Consider the following 24,063-nt stretch of genomic DNA (forward strand, 5'->3'; position numbering starts at 1 on the left):
AGAAAGCCCCAAAGTCAGAGGCCAGGCAGGCACTCAGCACAGGTCTTCTCCACCCTTCCACCACAGTCTTTAGTACATAAAAGGACTGATCAGCAGAGGTCTGCAGCAAAAGAGCGGGTTAATTACTCATATGGTGAGGGGGTCCCACAAAGGTGACATCCATCAGTGAGCAGCAAGAGAAACTTTAAATTGCCAGAGAACAAATCTTATTTGAAAGATAGTGGGGCTGGCTTACTTAAACAAAAGTGAAACAAAACACGAAGATGAGACTTTAGGGTTTAAACAAGACATGGCTGACACTCAGGGGGGCTGCTGGAGCTCATGGCCACAGCATCGTCCCCACCTACCCACCCCAGAGTCCAGGACCCATCAGTGCATCAGACCTGGTAGTGTATCCATCTGCGGCCAGCAATGGACACAGGTCATTCATTTTCTTCCACAACCTCAAGCTACTCTTGCAGTCACACAGGACACCCCACCTGACACAAATGGCTTTTGTTGTTCTGAGACAGGATTTCTCTCTGTGGCCCTGGCTGGCCTAGAACCTGCAATAATCCTCCCACCTCAGCCTCTAGAGTACTGGAACAAGCCACTATACTCACTTGGCTGTCTTCCTACCACCTGTCTGGGTGCCTCTGGGGCTCCCTCTGCCTCCTGCATCCTGAATGCTGCCCAGGCACCAGGAGAGCTGATTGACAATCATTGAAATTACACTCGATTGTGTGCACATGTGTGTCATGGTGCCCACGTGGAGATCATAGGGCAATTAAGAAGTCAGTTTCTTTTTCTGCCTTGTGGGTCCCAAGACACAACTGGTTGTCAGGCTTGGTGGCAGTACCTTTACCCACTGGATGGCAGGCATTTTAACCAGTCAGAAGAGAGGCAGGAGTGGTTTCCACGGGGACTTGGCTATTTTGTGTTCACAAGCTTTCTTCTGAGTGTCTGGCCAGGGTTGAGGGAAATAGAGGTTGAGCCACACAGAACAGAGCAGAGATGCACATTGGGCAGTAGCTGCTGTGATATGCAAACCTCTGAGACCAGATCGCTCTGCTGGCTCAGGACTGAGAGGTGGGGACCCCCAGAACTAGGGTTCCGACACTCTGAGGAACACAGCCAGGCCGGGATCAGAGCTACCTCCCGTGACCAGCGCGGGGAAGCAGAACCGCTGCGCAAGCGATGCCCGCGAAGGACTCAGGGAAGTGAAGGTCTCTCTCCCACTCGTCTGTCTCGGTGTTGTACACCTGCACAATGCCTGTGACGTTGTTCAGCCTCCAGTTGTAGCCACCCACGATGTAGATCTTCCTTTCTAGCAGGCAGCAGCCGGCCTCCGACTGGCCGGCACGCATAGGGGCCACACTAGTCCACTGGTCGGCATCGGGCACGTAATACTCCACTGCCAGCACATCGAAGCAGCGGTCCACGTGGTCCATGCGGCCGCCTAGAGCATAGATGCGGCCAGCAGCACCCAGCATGGCATGCAGTACGCGGGGCTCGCGCATGGGCGCCCTGGGTTCCCAGCGGTCGGCTGAAGGATCGTAGCATTGCAGTGCTTTCTTGTCCTCAGCAGAGACACCATAGCCGCCAGAGATGTAAAGGCGACCAGCAGCTGCAGCGCCCGCATGGCCCCAGGTGCGGCGCTTGAGCGGACAGGCAAAGTCCCAGCTGTCACGGCGCGGACAGTAGCGCTCCACGGAAGCCAGGCTGCCTGCGCGATTGCGGCCACCCGTGGCATAGAGCAGCCCACCCAGCGCAGTGAGCTGGAACTGCACTCGACTCTCGCGTAGTGCCCTCAGCCGCAGCCAGCGATTGCGCTGCGGGTCATAGCGGTAGCAAGCGTCCACAGCACCCTCTCCGCTGCGGTGCTGCAGGTGCTGGCCACCGGCCACGTACACAAAGTTATCTAGCACAGCCACGCCCGCGTGGCTGCAGCCAAGCTCCATCTCCGTGAGCTCTCGGAAGTGGCGTGCCCCAGCCTCAGGAAGCTGGAACACCTTGTTGCTGACCGCTCGGTCACTGTCAGTATAGGGCGTGCCTCCAAAGGCCACCAGGGATGCTACATCTGAACGCACAGCCGTACGCGGCGACTGCATGTCATGCTGGCGACAAGGTAGCACGTGGTAGCTGAAGGCCTCCAGTAGATATTGGCGACACAAGGCGTCGTCCAGCATGACGTCAAGCGTCTGCACACTGTCCACCAGCTCAGCGGGCTGCATGAGCGGAAAGCGCACATGACGCAGCACGAGGCTGGCACGGGCACGGCGAGCTGGATCATGCTGCAGCCAGCGCACAGCAGCACGGAACAGGTCAATCTCAGTGCAGCTCTGCAGCCGGTTGCTCTGCAAGAAGAAGACAAGGCGCTCCAGTGGCAGGCGCAAGAAGTCCTCCTCCGCCGCAATCTGCAGGAAGTGTCGGAACGTGAAGGCATCTACAGACTCACGTAGTGATGCCAGGCTGAAGGTGGTAGCCATCTGGCCAATGTGCAGACATGTTTCCACGCTCATGGCGGCTTTCAGAAAGTCCTCGCACAGCTCCACCACTGGTAGCATCTGCAGGAACACAGCAGCGCCCAGCACATCCTGCACGCAGTCCAGGTCCAGTGTCACTTCGGCACTGTAGGCAAAGTCAATGATGTGGCGTAGGCCTCGTGCAGACACACCCTGCAGCTGGATGACCGCCTGGCTGGCCTCACGCATGCCCCCGGTGAACATGGCCCTGGAGGTGGCAACAACACCTGTGAGCAGGGCTGTCAGTGAGCATTAGGTATGTTCTGCCCTCACCCCAGCCTTTTTGACCCTGAGCAGCTGCTTGGGAGCCAGCCATTCCTGCCAGCACCTCTGCCGGCCCCACAGCTCCCAAGGCTGAGCCGTGGATCTCTTGAAGAGATAGCAGTTGTGGTGTGCAGCTAGCTACCTGCTGCCTTTAGCTCCAGAGACGCACCAGCCTGTGCCTCCCACCACTACTAGTACACAGGATTCCCTGCAGGCAGGACCAACTTCTCAGCCTGGAACCTGGGAAGTAGAGATCCATGTGCCTGCCCTGTTTCCCCTAGCCTGTAACAAAGGTCCCAAGAGGTCCCTGCCCACAAGGGCTATGTCCATTACTGCTGTCTTCAGGGACTAGCTCCAGAAAGCTGACTCATGCCCAGACATGGCCCAGAATCACCTCAGTCCTCAGCCTATTTGAGACCTCTGCTAGGGGTCTCTGGAGCCATGTGACCCATACATAGGGGCTCTGGGAAGGCTTGGGGTCAAGTCTCAGCTTCCTGCAGGAAGGAGAGGGCTGGCTTGTGCTCAAAGGGTCCACAGGAGTCCTTGGGTGACACTTTGTCATTTCTGTGCCCTTATAACTGTGAACAGGCTTTGCTGATAGCTGCCAAAAAGGGGGGGGGCACGCCCTTATCATAAAAGATGATGCCCACGCACAGTGGTGTGCTTCATGCAGCCTAGGCTCAGGTCACACCAGGAAGGAGGCCATGGTGCCATGGAGGGCTGCCACCTAATGACATTATTCTGTGGGTCAATCTAGGGCCTCCCTGGGGTCATGAGGAACAGCTCCTGGCCCCAGCCCCTGCCTGTCCTTCAGACTCCCCACAAGCCCTTGAACACTTCAGTGAGCAAAGAGCCCAGACCAGATGATAGGATGGAGTTTTGCCTTTTAAGGCCTCAAGGGCTGCATCGCCAGAGCGGGGTGCCTTTAAAAGGCACTGCTGGCTGGGCCACCCACCCGCCCCCAAATCTAGAGTAAAAATAGCACCGATGCCCCAATTGGCTTGGCTGCAGCAGCTCCCCAGAATGGTTTCACTGAGCCCCCGGGAGGGCAGCTGGCTTAGAGGGACATGTGGCACAACACACATACCTGGGTGGCAGTGGACCTGGTCCTCTTAGGATAGGGGTCACAGCCTGCAAGGCAACCATTCCAGATTCTGCCCCTGCTGGCAGGCAGGGGCATCCCCTAACCAGCCAGCTCCACTGGGTCTTTAGTTCTGACTCAGTGCCAGAACAGGGAAAGTAGACACCCACGTGTCAGGGTCATGTGCCACGTGCCTGTGACCACGGGGGAACAAGAGGAGAGCTGTACAGGCTCACAGAGCCCCCACACAGACTCCACAGGACCTGGGCACCATGGCTTCCATGTCTCTCCAGTCCCTCAGCCATGTGCTTGAGTGACTTGGAGGGGATATGATGGCAGCAAGGGGCTCATTACTACTTTATTCTTGCTGGACACACATGCCCACACGAATGCCTGCCACAAAGCAGGTGTTGAATGAAGGGGGAAGCAGAGGCTCAGCTGGTACAGTGCCTTCCTGAGCACACATGGAGGTGGGAGCAGAGAGAAGACCAAGGTGCTCACAGGTATCTTGGGCTACACTGTGAGTGTAAAGCTAGCCTGGGCTACTTGAGTTCCATCTCAAGAGCAAAAAAGGGGTGGGGTGGGGGCAGGCAAGCCTGAAGGATGGCTCACTGGGTTAAGGCACTTGCTGCTAAACCTGACAATTGAGTTTGATCCCCAGGATCCACACAGTGAAAGGAGAGAACTGATGCCTACAGTGCCCTCCACCCTCCACGTGCACACCATGGCTCACACGAACCTCCTCTCACCATCACACACACACACACACACACACACACACACACACACACACACACGAAAAGGAAATAAAAATTTAAAAAGAAGCTGGGCAGTGGTGGTGCACACCTTTAATCCCAGCACTTGGGGGGCAAAGGCAGGTGGATCTCTGTGAGTTTGAGGCCAGCCTGGTCTACAGAGTGAGTGCCAGGACAAAGAGACGGAGAAACCTGTCTCTTAAAACAAAAACAAACAAACAAACAACAAAAAAAAAAAAAAAAAAAAAAAAAAAAGGAAGGGGACCTAAAGGTTTAGCGCATGTACCAGGACTGGAAAAGAAAAGAAACTTAGAAAGAAATCATAGGTCACCTCAATACCAGAAGACTGAAGGGGGGGTGTACTGTAGGTTTGAGGCTAATCCAAGCTACATAGTAAAACAGTGTCTTTAAAACAAAGAGGTGGCTACCACATAGGTCCCACATATAGGTGGCAGATGTGTGAACTCATGTCCCCAGGGCCAGGCTTACCTAAAGTAGTCACTGCAGGCTGCCAGGACCACCTTGTGTGCATGGAAGGCTTCACTGTTGACAGTGAGGACCACATCGAGCAGCTGTCCCTGTGCACGGAGGGCAGCCAGACCCTGCAGGAGGCCGGTGCTGTGGTCAGCTGCGGAGAAGGTGCACTTGAGGGCCCCATTCCTGTCAGCCAGGCTGCAAAGACAGCAGAAGAGATATGGCTCAGAGATTGCCAAGTGGCGACACACACAATGACATGAAGGACACTTGTAACTGTAGTACTGAGTGACAGAAGCTGCCCCATACAGTGGAGGATACAGACTAGCACATGAGGTAGAAGGGAAAGGGACCATTAAATACACAAGGGTCTCTTTGTGGAGCGATTGCAAAGTCCAGAAACAAGGTAGAGGCCAAGCCTGTACCATACAGGAAATACTGCAAGACTGTCCACCTGAAAACAGAATGCCCTAGAATCCCCTATTGTCCACCTGAAAACAGAATCCCCAAGAACTCTGGAAGTGGAAATAAGATCAGGAGTTCAATGTCATCCTCAGCTAGGACAGACAAGTATTTTCTTTAATTTGTCAAATACAAATAAACTAAATATTGTAACTGTAATTCTTGCTTGATAACTTTTGTTATATGTAATTTTACTATGTTAAAATTAAAACCTATTTTTTATTTAGACAGAAAAGGGGGATGATGTGGGATGTTCTTCTCTATGCTGTGAATATGTGTTGCTTTTATTGGCTGATGAGTAAAGCTGTTTCAGCCAATGGCCAGGAAAAATATAGCCAGGTGGGATATCCAAACAAATGCTAAGAGAAGGAAGGCAGAGTCAGAGAGATGCCATGGAACCACTACAGGAGTAATGTGCCAGAGCATCACTGGTAAACCACAGCCTCATGGCAATACACAGAGTAATAGGAATGAGTTAATTTAATTGTAAGAGCTAGTCAGTAATATGCCTGAGCCATCAGCCAAATGATTTTTTTTATTAATATTAAGCATCAGGATATTATTTCATAAGTGGCTGTAGGGACTTACAAGGGGGACCAGGCGGAACACACAAAAGCTTCCATCTACAACAGGGTGAGTTTAATGACAGCCTGGGCTGAATGAGAACCGATTTCATAAACACAAACAAATGGAGTGTGGTGGCACACGCCTTTAATACCAGCAATCAGGAGGCAGAGGCAGGTGGATCTCTATGAATTCAAGGCCAGCCTGGTCTATAGAGAGAGTTACAGGACAGCCAGAGACACACAGTGAGGCTGTCTAACACAAAACAAGGAAAACCAAAATACAAGCATATCCTCAGGCCCCTTAGTGGTCTGTCTCCATTTCCCTGACTCAATTTACTCCGTCCAGCCCCTAGCAGCCCCTCTGCTGAAGCTCTGCACATAACACCCCACCCTCAGAGCATGGAGGGACAATGCTGGAAGCCTCCATCATCCCGCCCACATACCCACAGGACCAGTCACCCTCCCCTACTGAGTTCTCTTTCTGTCTCTGTCTCTTTCTCTCTCACCCCTTTGGGACCTGCCCTTCCATTCCTAGGCCAGGAATGCAGGGCACTGGGTTTTCCAAGAAATGAGGAGGGGAAGGTCTGGGACCCCCTTCCCGCCAGTCCCCAAATAAGGAGTTTACAGAGTTGACTCCTGCTGAGGCTGCACATAGCACTAGTTCCCACGACCCCTGGACAGCTGGTGGGCCTCAGAGACCCTCAGGTGGAGGATCAGAGACACTGCAGAGCTGGGCACTGCCACCATTCATAAGGTGGAGTGCTCAAACCCAGGGTAAGGGTCTGTGGTATGGAGAGGCACAGGTTGCCCTGGGCAAGAAGCCATAAATCCTTAGGGTGGCAGGAAAGCCTAGGATCAGCATTTAATGCCAAAGTCTTGGGGATTGGCCAGCAATACAGGTCTCTGGCTGCTAGGGTCAGGTAGAACCAAGACCTTGGCTTGTCATGTGGTCTCTCCTGGACCAGGTGGAAGGTGCCAATCTCAGCAGCTACCTCTATTTTCTTTGAGCACAATGGCTTTCTGGCCAGGCTACTGTGGCAGTCTGAGATCCCACTCTGATTCCAAGCCCCGAACAGACTTGGGACTCAGCGACTCTGGGCTCCATCACAGACCAAGGGCCCAGGCCCACCCTCACCAGGCTAGTCCCATGGGTAGACCCAGGCCTTCCTGCAGCTTGCTCCCCAGAGTCCTGGGATGCTTATGGTCCTGATGACATCCCTCATGACCCACATGGATATGGGGAAGCAGAAACATTCAGTGGATATATACAGTCTGTGCAACAGGGCCAATGGTCATCAAAGCACACAGGCCTAGATTCCTGTCCCAACTGCAGAGGGGACCATGGCATCAAGAGCTGATGGACAGGAACCAACTCAGAGCTGTGTGGAAGCTGGAGCTGGCATACCTGTGCTGCCCCACTGAGGGAGACATTGAGGCTTCTGGGGCTGGTATCTGTGTCGTGGTGCCCCTGAGGGCCCAGGCTAGATGCAGTGCAGTAGAGGCCTGGGTTAGGGCACAAGCCACAGACCAACCGCCAGGCTTAGATGTTACTGTGGGGAGGTGACAGCCTGTGTGACCCTGTGCAGCCTCCTTCTCAGAAGACAGAAGTGCCTCTTGGTCCTGGGGCCTGGTTAATAATCCTGTCTTCAAAGTCCATGGGGTTCTGTGGCAGGTCATCCTGAGCTGAGAAAGACCCTGCCTCAATAAAACAGAATAAAAAGGCCAATGTGATGGGTAAAGTTGCCAAGTTTGACTCCAGGAAACCACAAGATAATGACGTCAGACTCGTGTTGTCTTTTGCCCTTCACATATGGGTACTCATTTCCCCAAGATAAATACATGTAATAAATCCAGACTCACAGGTTGGCTGTCCCTGGACAGCAGTATCCCCACTGTAGAGACCCTGGCTTTACATGTTGAGGGCTGGTACACACACAATCCTGCCACTGTGGTCCCGAGTCACCCACAGCTGCAGGATGGCCTGAGCCACGTTGATGCTCAACAGCTATGAGATGTAGCTTTGAAGGCCACTAATAGCAGTAACCCTTTGGCAGGGCAGTGTCCTAACCTCTCCAGGCCACCTACACATGTGGGCCAGACACAGAGGCTACTGACACCCAGGTCCTCTTCTTACCCTGCATCATTAATTCAGTCATCCATTCATACACACAATCCTACCTTATGACTTCACAGGCTTTAGAAGGAGCAGGGGGACACATGACATGTGTGTACACCTTGGATGAATGGTCTGGTCTGGAAGGGGCAGACATACTACTGGGGCCACAATGCAGCTGTTCATCCTGCTGGCAGGGAGCTAGCATCCATAGGGACAGGTGGGGAAGGTAAGATGGCACAGTAGTAAAGGTATTTGTGGTCAAGCCTGATGCCTGAGTTCAGTCTCTGAGCCTCACATGGTGAAGGAAGAGAGCTTACTCCACAGGCTCCCAGGCACAGGGCCCACCTCCAAGCACAAGTAAGTGCAATAATAATAATTTCTTAGAAGATCAGTGGATAGTTGGGTGGTGGTGGCACACACCTTTAATCCCAGCATTTGGGAAGCAGAGGCATGTGGATCTCTGTGAGTTAGAGGCCAGTCTCGTCTACAAAGCTACAGAGAAACCCTGTGTCAAGGGAGCAAGGTCCTTTGGAGTCACTGTGCACCTCCACAGCCCACAGACCTCCTGGAGAGGGGCAAACAGACCCTCTTGGGGAGGGGCAAAAAGCCAGAGGCAAAGACTTCCACAGTCACCTAGGGACTTCTCCTTAGTTCCAGGACAGAAGAAAGATTTTTGCACCAGGTGTAATGTACCAATGGAGCATGCATCCTTTGAACACTGAGCTACTGTGATTCTCCATATGTAAAAAGTATTATAAAATTAATACAAAGTCTTCATCCTATTAAAAGGTTCTTGGGGCTGGAGAGATGGCTCAGTGGTTAAGAGCCCTGCTCCTCTTAAAGAGGACATGGGTTTGTTTAGTTCCCAGCACCACATGGAAGATCACAACCATCTCTAACTTCAGTTCCATGGAATCTGGCTCCCTCTTCTGGACTTAACAGGCACTGCATACATGTGGTACACAGACTTTCAGGCCTGCAAAACACATGGATGATGTAGAGACTGGGAGCTGAGGGTTAACAGGAAAGGAGGCAGACCTGAGACCTGAGAGGACACACTGAGCCTTCCCACCTGCAAAGGGCTGTCACTTGGAAGCTGTGAGGAATGGAACCTGCAACCCATGGACAACAAAACCCACAGATGCTCATGTTCCTACACCATGATGCACCTATGTGGAACCTGTCACCCCCTAATCCACTTTCCGTCATCTCCAGATGACACTACACCTAGTAAAATCTACATGCAGTAGGGTGGAATAACAAGGAAGGAGAGGTCACTGCTGCCTAGCTTCAACAGTGCCCAAGACAAAGACATCAATAGTCTTCTCACCCGGGTCTGGGTCCTGCACTGTACTAGCCTGCCAGCAAGATGCGAGTCTCTGGTGTACTAGTGGCAGAACAGTCACAGGGTTAGACAATTCTCTGATTGTACCTGTGGCTGGCTCCATGGGAGGGAACCCAGGTTGGCACTTCAAACCTAGCCAGAAGCTGTTGCCCTGCAGGGCCTCCGGAGGGCACTACTACAGTTGCCTTGTTAAGCAGATGTTGCTTCAGTCTACACTCTGGGATTAGCACTGCTCACTTGTGGCCACTAAAGCTGGGCAGCGGTTAATGCAGAGGCTTGGTCAAAGTGCAGAGAGTTAAGTGACTGCATGCTGAGCCCTAGAGAGGACATCATATCGACACCCCCTGCTCTCTAGACTTAAGGAGCATTGTGGAATGGGGGCAGAAAGAATGTGAGAGCCGAGCTGGAGGATGGGGAGGGCTGTGAAGCACTATCCTCTCCACACACCATGATGACGGCAGGAAACCAGTGGTTCCCTGTACAAAAGCAAGCCAACAGGTTCAGCCACATTCCAGCAGGCAGCAGTAACTGGAATCAATTGAGTGTGCGTGTGTGCATGCGGGTGCGTGTGTGCACAGAGGAGGGGGTGGAGATGTTGGGGATGCATAGGATCACAACATGTATGAAATTATCAAACTAATAAAAGTTTATTTATTTTTTAAATGAAGGCCTGTGTGTAGCATGGACACATTTTTCTTCAAATGCTATCAACCCGTGGTTGCTTCCCTGAGGACATAGGCAGGACAGGAAGGGTCTTGGGGTCTCTGCCACAGGTGACCAGTGCCACATATTCAGGTGGCAGGGAGGTGTTCAGGGTACAGCTGATATGAGAGCAGCTTGGGAGGGCAAAGGAGCCAGATGGCAGTGCCCCAGGAGGAAGAAGAACCCTGCACCTCTGTCTCCGAGTCCTCTGCTGCTGCCTCCCTTGGGAAAAGAAAAGGTGGTGGGGGGACCAGAGCTGAGATGGCTCAGCAGGTGAAATCACTTGCCACCAACCCTGTTAAGCTGGCAATACCTAGGACTTGCATAGGAGGACAGGGATGAGGACAGGGATGACTCTCACAGGTCATCCTCTGACTTGTACAAGCACACAATGTAATGTGTGTACATGTACACACAGAGGCAGGAGGAGAAAATAAAGGTAATTAATTTGTTCTAAATGGGGATCCAAAGAGGTAACCAGAGCCTAGGTCCCCAAAGGAAATGGGTGGCCTGGGCCTGGAAGGCAGAAGCAGCAGATGTGACCAGTCTTCAGGTCTCTGCAGCTGGTGGCCTGGGCTGAGCTCCTGCCCCTCCTGGCTGAGCTGCCCTGAGGTGCTCTAAGCCCCCATGGTGAAGTATAGCTCTGTCAGAGCAGAGATGGACAAGAGGGTCATCCTGACTGAACTATGACTAAGGTTACCTCCACCAGCACCAGGACCAGAACTGGGAGAAGGGAGGACCCATTACTCAGAACAATTCTAGACAGTGGGTGGCCACATGGTAGGGCCCCATGAGCCAGTCTGAATCTCCAGACAGCCATTCGAGTCATAGTAGCTGGTCCATGAGTCACAGAGCCAGTGCGTCAGCAGCCCCAGACTGGACAGTCTCCAGGGGCCACTCACCACCCACCCTGGCTGCACCTCAACCTAGATTTGCCCTAAGAGTAGCCTGACATTCCACCTCAAGCCTGGCCCAGCCAGTCATCCTGCCATCTCCCTGCCTCCATGTTTCCCCAGTACCGCCCAAGCCACCCAGGCAGGGTCCAAGCCTATGCTGGATACAGCACACACTCAGGCCATCCAAAGTGTGCTAGGCCCCGCGGAGACCACCTGTTTGGGAACCCAGGTTTGGAACCCGTTTGAATTACCAGTTCCCACTCTACGGGGATTGTCACCTCCAATCTTGTTCTGAGGACATCATTTCAGAGCAGGCAGCTAGAGAAAGAGCCCACACACCCTGCCATGTCAGCTATATTACCAGAGCCTCAAGGGGCATTGGGAGCTGGGAGCTGGCAGGGGACACATGCCCTGGCTGATGGCCTTGTCCTCGAGGCCAGCTTTCCAAACCCCAGAACCATTCTTCTTGGAACATCCAAAACAGGCAAGAACAAGAAGGAATTTCATGGAAATATTTCTTGGGGGTTTAGTAAAATCTACCCCACCCCCACACAGCATGCAGCCTGCCACCTCATGCAGCCTGTTCTGAGGCTGGTCCCTGCTCCCCCAGCCAGGCCACTCCTTCTTTGAAAGCCAATTTCATGTTTATTGTCCACGAGGCTTGCTGGACTAGACACAGCTGGCTGGCTTATGCCCCAGCCACACTGCTGCCCCACCCGTGGTCCCCTGAACTGCAAGAGGGGGACAGAGTTCAGGGAACAGTGCAATGTCAGGTTGGTCACCTCAGATCAACAAGACCCTAGACATCTTCAAGACCATTCCCAGAGAGACTGAATTGGCAGGGAGGGGACAAAAACCTGAATAGGACAGTGGCGTGTCAACAGATAGGGGATGTCAGAGACACTGAATGAGGGGAAGTTGGGTTCAGACTATGTAGGAGCATGGTGGCCCAGGGCTTCATCTCACTGGGTCCTCATCTCTCCGGCCACCCTTAGACCCTTGCACAGAGCAGGTGCCAGGCTTCCCCAGTGCCCTGTAATTCCCCATGAGCTAGCAAATGTCCCTCCTGTAAAATAGGGAAACTGCCAGGTGGTGGTGGCCTTTAATCACAGCACTCGATAGGCAGAAGGAGGTGGATCTCTTTTAAGTTTGAGGCCAGCCTGGTCTACAGAGTGAATGCCAAGACAGCCAACACTACACAGAGATACCCTGTCTTTAAAAACCAAAATAATAATAATATAGGAAAACTGAGGTGGAGGGACCTCCCCTGGCTTTGGGCACCTCATCTTCCTGTCCATACAGCATTATGTCCCTATATGTCCCTATCAAAATCCCAGTGGCTCTACCAAGGCAGAGAGAGGGTGTACAGCTCTGGAGTTCAGCACACCCACCCTGTCCTGTTGTCATGGTTACCCAATATTTCTTAGCTCTGGGCACAGCACTCAAGCTACAGGATCAACTCACTGAGCTCTGGCACTTCCCACCAGCTAGAGACATGCAAGCCAGCAGCCCCCACTCACTCACGTCAGCAAGCCCTCCCCTGGGAAGTGCATGGCTCTCAGCCCACAGCCTGCTCCCTCCTCCTGCAGTGGCAGCACTCTTTTCTGAGTTACCTCTAATGCAGGGGGAGGGGGAGGAGGCACCTGCTATAGGCTTGCTCCAGGCTGGGCTGTGAAAAAGGAAACCCAGAACTTGGGAGGGGCAGGCAGAAGCCCCTTAAAAGACCAGGTGGAACTCAATGAGCAGTGTCAAGTCCTCTGTTCACAGCTTGCTATCTGGACTCATAGCTGGACCACAGTACTGGAAATCACCATGAGAATACCCTCCATACAGGGACACATTTTGCAGGCTGTGAGGGGTATGAGCATGTAGTCCTAACTCTGGCTCATTGGCTAGCAACCACGAACAGGAAATGCTCTGAGAACAAGATACACAGCAACCATAAGGACTCCTTCCCAGGTCAGGTCCTAGCTCCCACAGCCCTGACAGGCAGGTGCAGGACATCACTGAGATGCAGCTGGGACAACTGAGGCTCCAAAGCTGGGCCCACTCCCCAAGGCCCAGCTGAGTCGGGGCATAGAGCTCAGAAGTCAAGAGGGGGCAGAACACCCAAGCTTCACCCCAGAGGAAGAATGTAACAGACCCCACCGCCTGGTGAGGGAGACCCCTAGAGATGAGGAAAGAACCTGCTAGCTACCCTGGGAGACTCCAGGGCCATGGGCCCCAGGTCCCTGCCTGGCTATCTTCCCTGTTCCCTGTTCCATTCAGAACTTCATCCATCTACACCTAGGCTGGCTCCCCGTGGCTGAGATGGGAGTTCTGGGAGGCCAGCCAGAAGGGATCTTTCTCCTGTCACAGTGAAGGAGCTCAGTCATGTTAGCCCCTCAGACAGTGGGTAGATGGGTGGAAAGGTGAGTGGACAGAAGGCTGGATGGACAGGATTAGTGAACAAATGCTTAGGTAGTATGCACTCCAATGTGTGATCCCATGGCCTCTTTACCCTCATATACGTGCAAGTGGCCAGCTCCCCTACCCTGACCCATTACCCTGCACTCCCAGGTGCTCACAGTAAAGCCCACCTCCATATGTCATCAGTTCCCTCACAGCTCAGAGAGGTGCCTGTGCCAGGTACCTGTGCCTGTGCCAAATGGCAAGTGAGATCCAGTCCTGGGAGCTCTCTCCGACTGATATGAGTGGCCTCAGCCCTCACTATGTCCCATTTAGGGTGAAAGAGAGCAACAAGCCAGTTGTCCTTGGTAGACTGATGGGGCACATAGGTACATGCTAGGCCACCCAGGCCACTCCTGCAAACCCCCAGGATCCTACCTACAGCCCAGCAGCAAACCTCTCCATTTTGCAGTTGTCTAAACCAGCTCTTCCCACTCAACCTCATCTCTTACACATTTTCTGGGGCAGGGGCCCCAGCTCCCTGCTCTCTGCCCATGCAGGGGAATCAGGTAGACCCACTTACCTGGCCAACCAAAGCCTCCTGGAGCCCTGGCCACAGTGACTGATGAGATGAGGGAGTGGCCCACCCGAGGCAATCAGAATTATTTCTTTCCCAGAACTCACTCTGTAGACCAGGCTGGCCTCAAACTCGGAGACCCTCTTGCCTCTGCCTCCTGAGTTCTGGGGTTAAAGGCATCGCCATGGCCTAGCCTTTGCTGGGACTTCTTAGGCACCTCCAGATGGAGGTTCTTTCCCCTGTGGCATTGCCAGGTTGCAGGGATGTGCAAGCTTAGACCAGCAGATGGGCAGTGGCTAGGGAGAGGGAACACAGATTCTCTGAGATTCCTCCCATGTGTTCCTATGTGTCTATACACATGCATGTACCATGGCATGCATATGGAAGTCAGTCTTCTCTTCCACCACCAGGATCCTAGGCAGGGCATAATGGCAAGGGCCGCTACCTGCTGAACCTTCTTGCTGATCAGGCTGGCTGTCTTGAGACAGGGTCCTATTATGTAGTCAAATCTGGCCTGGAACTTGGACATCAGGTGCTCTGCTCCATCACTCTATACCAGATTCCTCTGAGACAAGGTCTCTCACTGAATCTAGAGGTAGGCTGCCAATCAGCCAACACCAGATGACTCTTGTCTATGCTGGGAGGCTAAGCTGATTGCAAGTGAACAGCAGCTATGCCAGGACAGCTCACTCCACTCTGGCCCCCAAGAAAGCCCATTAGAAAGGTCAACAAGCTGCCAAAACCCTCCTGGAGTGTTGAAGGCTGATGGGCAGGCAAGGGGGGGAAATCTATACAGTGATTCTGTGGGTCAGGGACATTTGTGTGTGTGTGTGTGTGTGCGTGTCCCAGGTCACTACAACACACAAGAGGTACCTCGGCACCTGAAGAAGGATGAAGACAGGAGGCAGGGTGTGACCAGCAGCTTTCCCCACACAGTGGCTGCTCAGGTGGGTGGAGTGGCTGCTTGGGGGCTTCAGGGGCTCTCTGGATGCCTGTCACTTGGCAGCTACCCCATCCAGCCCAGCACTGACCATCCGGGTAGCGGAAGATTCCAGAAGATCCCACATCTCCACTCTCACTCTCTGCTTTCAAGCATGGCTCAAATTCTCCCGTCCCTTGGAGAGCAGGCTCCGGATATCCAGCCCAGACGCCCCGCCCGGTTCCTGGCTTTGACCCCTGTGGAATTTCATGGCTGTGGTGTCAGAAAACATCTTCAGCCTCGATCCTCCACACACACCCCCACACACACACACACAACTAGTCCCTTTAAAAGCTGGAAGGACTCACCCTGAAGGCTGAGAGTGCTCAATTCCAGAAGCACTCACCCTGCAGAAGTTGAAGTTCCTTTGCTCCTGGGCACAGCCCTGGGCAGCTGAGCATGAGTGGATGCTCAGATCCTATTAGGGGATGCACAGGATGTGGGAAGTGTGCTGGGAAGGGCGGCTAAGAAAGGGCCAGGCTGGGGTTAACAAGTGTTAAGAGAGCCAGTCCGCCCAGCTGTATAGCAGCTACCAGAGCAAGGGGGGCCACTGCCTGGGGACCCCAAGGCCCCCACTTCCACTGCTTGCAGCTGGACAGTTCGGCTGCCTTCACTCACTTCCAGCTAAGGGAAAGCTATGCAAGACTCTCTTCCTACTGATTCCTAGACCTTGTTCCCAGATAAAGGATGATGATGGCTCTTGACCACTGGCATGGAGGCCTGTATATCTGCCAGGCAGCCCTCAGCATTCATGATGGCTCCTGAGGTCCTGGCCTCAGGTGTACATGCACATGCCCTAGAGGACATAACACAAGACTGGGCTGTTTAAGAATGTGCTAAGGGCAAGGAAGAGGTTCTCTTGTGAGAAACTGGGGGCTCAAAGTGTCAGAAGGTATATGATTTAGGAAGGTCCTTCTGGTCCAAGCTGGAGACAATAATTTATAATCAGGTCAAGGGCTTGGGCAGGGCAGCTGATAAGTGAAGGAAGACTCGTTGACTGGACTTCTGCCTTGGATGGCTGCTAACTTCTTTTACATGGAATGACAGACAGCCTTAGGTCTGGAAGAAGTCGTCACCATCACCACCACCCGACCAGGTCCACTAAGCAGAGAGAACCCCAGGGGCCTTTCTGGAAGAGATAAGATTGGGAGGCTAGCCTTGTGCCACCTCTGTCCATGAGACCCTTGCACACAGCACAGCTGCTCCAGGCCAGTCTCAGCCTCCCACACACCCTGATGGAATATCTTCATCTCCCAGCTCCCATCCCTCAGCTGTGTGGAGACCCAAGAGCCTATGGCCCCCACCCTGCTCAGTGCATCAGTGCCCAGTGCCACATACCACTGGCCCCCAAGACCACTCTATCCCAGGCCCAGAGGCTTTCAAACACAGCAGGGTCTGAGTGGCCCCTACTTTCTCTTCTGCCCACTCCTGGTCTACAAGTACAAAGAAGGTCAGGACACCGGGGACACACATTGCAAGTTAGGTGTCAGCTGAACTGAGAAATCAGGTGTGCTGAGAGTAGAGTTTCCCAGTGTCACTCACCCTTACCTCAGGGCCCCTGAGCTGTATCTCTTCATGGACGCCCTCCATCTCTATACTCAAGTGCAGAAAAAATGACCAAGCTAAGGAAGGGGTCAGCAAACTGCCAGGACTTCCATGCCAACAGGGCACTGGCCCCACTAACAAAACCTTTTTCAGGCCAGGCATGGTGGTACATGCTTTAGTCCTAGCACTTGGGAGAGGCAGAAGCAGGCAGATTCTGTGAGTTTGAGGCCAGCTAGGACTGTTATACAGAGAAATCCTGTCTCAAAAAACAAAACAAAACAAAACAAAACACAACCCCAAACTAACCTTTCCAATAAGCATGCCAACAGCAACGAAGTTGTCCCTGGTGCTCAAAGACTGCCATAGTCTAGCTTCATGTGTCCTGTGTGGCTTCAGCACAGCTCCTACCCCCTGATGACCACAGAGGCCAGCCAGTTTACCCCAGTCCCAGTCACCATGCTGAAGCACTGCTGTGCTTCAGGTGCTCCTCACTCCTGGTCCCGCCTAACTAGGGTGTGGTGAGTAATACCCAGGCACCCAGGGAGCCCTGTAGAGAAGCAGCAATCAGGTGACAGGATGGGCAGTGTGTCCCATGAGCCCCTCCCATGCCTGCATGACCCCGAGGGCCAAGGTCTGGCTTTGAAGTAGCACTGTCTTGATTGCTATCCCTCTGCAGGGGCCATGGTAGCTCCAGAATCCTCCTAGCATTGGGAAGAATCAGCCTCCTTAGAAGCCCTGGCTTTAGTGGAGACGATCAAGGGAACATTTAGACAAGCCTGGCTCGATGAGCCATGACAAGCCTTCTGGCTACCACTCCAAATGAGGCCAGAGGCCAAGTGACATCCCTATCTTTACAGCCCTGGAGGCTCAGCCCTCATTTCACTCAAAGATGAACTGGCCAGGCTCAATCTGGGAGGAGGTCTCTCAAAACAAGTGCTCTTTGTTTCCTGGGCCAGGCTTTGGCCTCCTCTCTGCCTGCCACCAGCTTGGTGGCCATGCTATCCACTGAGTTTCAACTCAGACATTATGACAGGCTCCACTAGGCAACAGGGTTTGTTGCTCCCAAGAGACAAGAAAAGGGAAGCCAGGTTCTCCTTCTCCCATAGTCAACAGAGAAATCAGAACAAACAAGTTACATAATGGAGGAGGCGGTGAGGGTAGTGTGGCCCTGAACTCTGTCAACATGACATAGTAGGGAACACAGATGTGACCTCAAACATGGCCAGCTGACACCATCCTTCATGGGCAGATGAGGGCATGACCTGACAGGCTGCAGAACTGCTCTAGAGATGGGGACACAGTCAAGGTCAGTGTCTCACCAAAAAGATCTGATTTCATGGAGGAATGTGGCCTGGCTGCAAGTTGGAGAAATGAAGTACACTATACTCTGTGTCCCAGGCTTCTAAGACAGTTGTCCAGCACAGACACTGGCCGCCCACAATGTCCTTTGAGAGAGAACAATCACCAAATCATACCAGTCACTAGATACCACACGAACACTTGCCCACCATTCTGCACAGAGCACCACTATTGTGCACACAGCCCCATTATTATGCACATGGCCCTACTGGTCTACAATGCCAATGACTAGCTCCAATTGGGCAAAATACTAAACAGACCTGAAGCCACAGCTGGGATCAGGATGTGGACTATTCCTACCGAGACCAAAGTGTTCTTTCAGTGGATCTTGCATGGCAGGCAGGGCTTCTAAAAAGGAATGCGTATGAGGCAGTCTGGCACAGTGTGTCCACAGTTCTGCTGCTATAAACTTCCAATGATGCTGTGAGTGGACACTGGGAGACGCAAGGGCAGAACAGACACTATCCCTAGCTCTTGCAGAATGGAGCCAGGCAAACATCTTTGCCTATAAATGACTAGACTCAGGGTGTTAGCTTAGTTTAGTTTCTGGGTTTGCTACTTAGTATGAAACCTAGGGCTTCCTGAGTGCTAAGCATGGCCTCTACCACTGAGCAGCCCCCTATGGCACATTTCCCTTCCCTTCCCTTCCGTTCCTTCCTTTTTGTATCTCACTCTGCAGCTCAAGCAAGCCTGAGCAGGCTGGCCTCAAATTTGAAGTAATCAATCTTCCTAAATGCTAAAATTACAGGTATCATGACAGTACTGCTCTTGTTAGAAACAGTGACAACCACCACACAAACAAGCAGAGACATCCACCAGGTGGCGACAATATAAATAAAATGGTGATTAGCCACATACTGGAATATTATTTGATCATGAAAAGGGATGAAACACTGATCTATGCCACAATGTAGATGCATCTTGAAACAGGAAGCAAGCTGAAATGAGCTAGACAGAGGAAGTGACATTTTAAGATGGATGAGGGAGACCAGGTGTAGTGGCACACACCATTTATCTGAACTACAGTGTGAGTTCTAGTACTGCCAAGACTACACAGGGAAGCCCTGTCTCAAACAAAACAACACAAGCAGGGCACTGGTGTTGCACACCTTTAATTCCAATGCTCAGGAGGCAAAACTGCTAAAGGGGGGATAGAGGAAGACATTTGACAGTGACCTCTGACCTGGCATGTACACATATACTACACATACACAAAAAACAAATGAATAACTGCCATGGATAAATGAATAAATGCTCAGTAGGTAAAGGCAGCTGATGACAAGCCTGTCAACCTAGGAGAATTGACCCTATATGCAAAGATAGCAGGACATGTCCACTGGGGCAATAGTGGCCCATGTGCTATGGGCATAACCAACTACTTCCTGCCTTGACACATCTAGAACTGGGAACTCTGTGAAAACACTGTCTGGGCTGAGCAGTGGTGATGCACGCTTTTCATCCCAGCACTCAGGAGGCAGAGGCAGAGGCAGAGACAGAGGCAGAGGCAGGCAGAGCTCTATGAGTTTGAGGCTACCTTGATGTACAGAGCAAGTTCCAGGACAGCCAGTACTATCACACAGAGAAACAAGTCTCAAAAAACAAAAATAAAACACAAAATCAAAAAAGATTTAAAGTTAACTTAAAAATAATAAGCAAACATGGATTTTGGGGGTTGGATACACACACTAATAAATTAAAATTAACATACTGCTCACTTCAAAAATGCAAAATACTCATTTAAAAAGGGTAAACTAGAAGGCTGGAGAGTTGGCTCAGTGAAGCACTGTCTGCTCTTACAGAGGACCCAAGTTCAATTCCCAGCACCTACATGGCAGCTCACAATACCTTTAACTCCAGTTCCGGGGGATCCAGCACCTTCTTCTGGCCTCCAAGGACACCAGGCATGCACATGGTAAACAGACAAATGCAGGCAAAACATACACATAAATAAGTAAATATCAAAATAATAATTAAGCAAAAATAACTGAAAGGAGTGAAGTAGTCTAGGTGAAGTGTGCATACCTGTTATCCCAATACTTTTGGAGGCAAGAGATCAGGAGTTCAAAGTCTGCCTGTGCTAAATAGTAAATATCAGGCCAGTGAGGACTACAAAGTGAGACCCTGATTCAAACAACAACAAAACTCACTGGGTGGTGGTGGCACACACCTTTGAGGCAGGTAGATCTCTGTGAGTTTGAGGCCAGCCTGGTCTACAGTGTCAGTTCCAGGACAGGCTCTAAAGCCACAGAGAAACTGTGTCTCAACCCCCCCCCACCCTCCCAAAAACAGGGGCTGGAGCCAGCTCAGTAGTTAAGGTTCTTCCAGGTGACCCAGGTGGAGTTCCCAACACTGTGGGTACAATGGGCAGCTCACAGCAACAGGTCCTCATCAGGCTCAGTCTTCTGGCCTCACAGACACAGACACACACCCTCCCATTCATTCCCCAATGTCTCCATGCTCCCCACTGCAGGCTCCCAGTCCTCACTACTCTTACTCTACAGTGGCTGTCACTTTCCTGGTTGCAGATGTCCCTGCTCTGCAGTTACTGGCACCTGTGTAGCATCCGTGACTGTGTCCAGACCTTACGCTGAACCTCCCAGGAGCCAATCAGCACCTCTGGGAACAGCCCTATGCCTCCTCTTGGTGACAGGGCTTCCCTAGTCAGCAATGACCCTGCAGACCCAATGCCAACTCAGCTCCACAGACTGCCAGTTCTTTCCCTGCCCAGAGCCCCCACATGAGGACCAACTTTACCCACTGTCACATGGACCAGTGATTTTGGCTCCTATACACTCAAGCCAAAGCGAGCCTGGAAGTCCTCCTCCGCCTCCCAAGGCAGGTTCCAGGTCAGTGTGAAAATGTAGGGTATGAGTACTTCCTAAGTCAGATGCTCTTCTTTTCAGATTCCAGATCAGTTCACAAATGTGTATAAAACACCTGCAGTGTGCTGCAGCAGGTTTGCAAGTTCAAGGCCAGCGGCACTGCACAGTCTCAGAAGTGGAGGTGGGGTGGGGGTGAGACTTAGCACAGTCCTCACAAGCACAAACCACACAAACAGGAATGTTGATATGGCTGTCATCCTGACACTGGGTTGAGGCAGTATCCTCGGCTACATAGCAACTTTGAAACCAGCCTAGGCTATATGACTCCTTTTCTTGGAAAACCAAAATAAATATTTAAAGATATCTGTCATCTTTATGAAAATTCCCAGGTTCAAGGAACCCTCTTCAGAAGTTGACCAGGGAAAAGGGGTGCCCCATTGGCCAAAGGGATGAATGTGGCTCCAGTATCTGAGGACAAAACCTTCAATCCAATTCTTTAAGGGAGACAGATTTGAACCCAGTGAGGGTGAAAGGAAGGGGTCTCAAAAAAAGACTCTATGTTCTCAAGACCCTTTCGCCTCTTTCACAGTGCTCAAATTCCCCAAACCACGCCCCCATCTCTCACAACCCTTGGGACTCCCTGGTCATCAGGACACTGTGGCCCCAATGTTCCCACTATCATGCTCAAGCCCCTTGCCCACCTACCAGGTCCCAAGACAGTTTTCTGCAAATCAGGACCTGCTGAGGTCTCCCAGTGGCCCCTGTATCTCCTGGGCATTCCCAGGCCCCCAGGTAACTAGCCTCAATGTGCCCAGGCATCTGATTCCCTGCCAGGCCCCTAGACGGCTCCCTGTTCATCAGGGGCCTGTGGAGGTCGCCATGTAGTTTCAATGTCTCCTTCAGGCACGACTTGCTCCCCTGCCGGGACCGGGGGTCCTCATGCAGCCTCCCACGCTCGTCACCTTCCCAGGCCCCCTTCGGCCTCCAGCTCCGCAGCTTCCAAGAAGCCGGGTCTCAGCCTGCTTTCAGGTCCGCAAGCTTGCTCAGGGCCATGGCAGCCGGAGGCTCTGGCGGTCCCAGGTCGGCGCCGCCCAGGCCGAGAGGTGCGTGCTCACGGAGGCGCGGGACCCACCTGCTTGGGCGCTCGGGACTCTGGCCAGAGCCACTACTGCCGCCGGACTCCGCCATCTTCCGTCGCGTACCCGAGCGACGGAGACGCGCGTCGACCCGGAGACCGAGGCCGGGGCAGCAGGCGGGGCCTACTGAGGACGAGGGAGGGGCTCGGTAAGAGGGCGTGGCCTAGGGCGGAGCATTGAGGCTCAGGGGCGGGGCATGATGAGAGTAGGGGAGGAGTCCGAGAACAATAGGCAGGGCCTAAGGAAGTCGGGGGGGACGGGCATGAGGAGGTGGGGCTTGAAGAGAGCTAGGGCGGGACCTGAGGCGGTAGGAGGCGATTAAGGGGCGGAGCCTGTGAGAAAGGTGGAGCTTAAGAACTGGAAGCAAGGGCTGGAGAGATAGCTCAGTGAATAAGAAGGCTGGGATTCAATTCCCAGCAACCACATGGCAGCTCACAGCTGTCTGCAATTCTGTTTCAGGGATCAGACACTCTCACACAGATATACATGCAGATAAAACACCAATCCACATAAAATTAAAAAAAATATTAAAAAAAAGAACTGAGCCTGGTGCTGGTGGCGCCCGCCATTAATCCCAGCACTCGGGAGGCAGAGGCACGTGGATCTCTGTGAGTTCGAGGCCAGTCTGGTCTACAGAGCGAGTTCCAGGACAGGCTCCAAAGCCACAGAGAAACCCTGTCTCTAAAAACAAAAACAAACAAAAAAGAACTTGGAGTGTCACAATAAGAGTCATGGGCAGAGCCTGAGAGTGAGCGAAGGGTCTGCGTGGGTGAGGGGTCTTAGGGGTTAAGGGCTGAAGAAGCCATGGTCCAAGGGTCTCTTGAGGAGTCCAAGGGTCTCTTGAAGAGGGGCGGGGCCTGAAAGACTGGAAGCTCTTAGAAGACAGGTCCTGTTTAAGGCAGGCAAGGACTTGAGGGCGGGGTGGAGGTTGGTCTGGGGAAGAAAAGGCGGGATGGCCTATGCAGGAAGTGGAGACGTGTTACTTCCCAACATAGTCAGTAAGATGAGGGCAGCCTGAGGAGCTTGTCTGGGGAGGTAGATCTATGCTGTATTCGAGGAGTGGAGGATTGGAGCCGCCCCTGGAGGAGAAAAGTAGCCCAAGATGGTGAAGGGCGTGGGCTGAGAAGGGAGTGGCCTAAGGTGGTGCTTAAGTCGTGCCAGGGCAAAAGAGAAAATGGGGGTCTTGTAATTAGAGCAGAGCTGACACTGCTGAAGGGGTGTGTCTGGCACAGGAGAAAGGCGGGGTCGATGGAAAGGCTGGGCCTGGGCGTGGGGTGGAGACCTGGTCGGGTTGCAGTGTGCATGGTTAATCATAATGAGGGGAAAGGGTCTGGAGATTGCAAACAGGGGCGGGATTTGGGAGGGGCCTTGGTATTAGGGACGTACCCTAGCCTAAGATGGGTCTAGTCGTGAAGGGCGAGGCGAGTAAAGTGTGGGCAGGCAATACACAGATGTGGGTGTAGCTGAGGATTGCACACCTGGTGAGAGAGGGTACCAAAGTTCCTGAGTTTACAGAACCATTCCCAGCCCGACCCCATCTCTGTGACTTCCCATCCTGTGCTCCAGCTCTCTGATTATATAGCATATTCAGAACCTCTGCTCTCAGGTCCCAACTCTCAAAACACCCTTTCTTCTCCTGTATCTGCTGCTCATACACCAAAGACGCATGGCGGCCTCCATACCCTCTGCCTCCTGCCTCAAGAATTCTAGACTCTCATGCCTCAGCAATTTTTTTTTTTTTTTTTTTTTTTTTTTTTTTTGTTAAGACTGTGTCTCCCAGGGGCTGGAGAGATGGCTCAGTGGTTACGAGCACTGTCTGCTCTTCCAGAGGTCCTGGGTTCAATTCCCAGCATCCACATGGCTGCTCACAACTGTCTATAATTTCAGTTCCAGGAGATCTGACACCCATGGCAAAACACATAATATAAAGATTAAAAAAGAAATGTGTGTCCCAGGCTGGGCTGCACCTGAACTCTCCTGCTGAGTGCATGTGTCACACATGGCTGTCTTCCTTCTTCTCTCCCTTCCATTCCTGTTTAGGATTCTGTGGAGTACAAAGCCTCTTGAAAAGGAGATTTTATGACACTGCAAT

The 24,063-nt window shown here is 52.5% G+C and overlaps 1 protein-coding gene across 1 annotated transcript; it reads right to left on the reverse strand.

Annotated features, from left to right (window-relative positions):
* Window positions 1-205: 205 nt before the first annotated feature.
* Klhl26 (kelch like family member 26) lies at window positions 206-22,078 on the reverse strand. The gene is made up of 3 exons (XM_051178081.1): window positions 21,968-22,078; window positions 5,094-5,276; window positions 206-2,712 (listed from the first exon to the last, which is right to left on the reverse strand). Exons 1-3 carry the CDS (start codon window positions 22,021-22,023, stop codon window positions 1,131-1,133), a joined length of 1,821 nt encoding a protein of 606 aa, XP_051034038.1. The 5' UTR covers window positions 22,024-22,078; the 3' UTR covers window positions 206-1,130.
* Window positions 22,079-24,063: the final 1,985 nt, after the last annotated feature.

Source organism: Phodopus roborovskii, unplaced genomic scaffold (assembly GCF_943737965.1).
Source record: "Phodopus roborovskii unplaced genomic scaffold, PHOROB, whole genome shotgun sequence".
Taxonomy (NCBI): Eukaryota; Metazoa; Chordata; class Mammalia; order Rodentia; family Cricetidae; genus Phodopus; species Phodopus roborovskii.

Bases quoted from the DNA above. Each gene is read 5' to 3' on its own strand.
- Klhl26 (XM_051178081.1), bottom strand. From the start codon at position 22,023: ATGGCGGAGTCCGGCGGCAGTAGTGGCTCTGGCCAGAGTCCCGAGCGC. The intron at 5,277-21,967 runs GTGGGTCCCGCG...CTGTCTTTGCAG, and splicing joins AGTCCCGAGCGCCCAAGCAG to CCTGGCTGACAGGAATGGGG. The intron at 2,713-5,093 runs GTAAGCCTGGCC...TGCCACCTCCAG, and splicing joins GCCTGCAGTGACTACTTTAG to GGCCATGTTCACCGGGGGCA.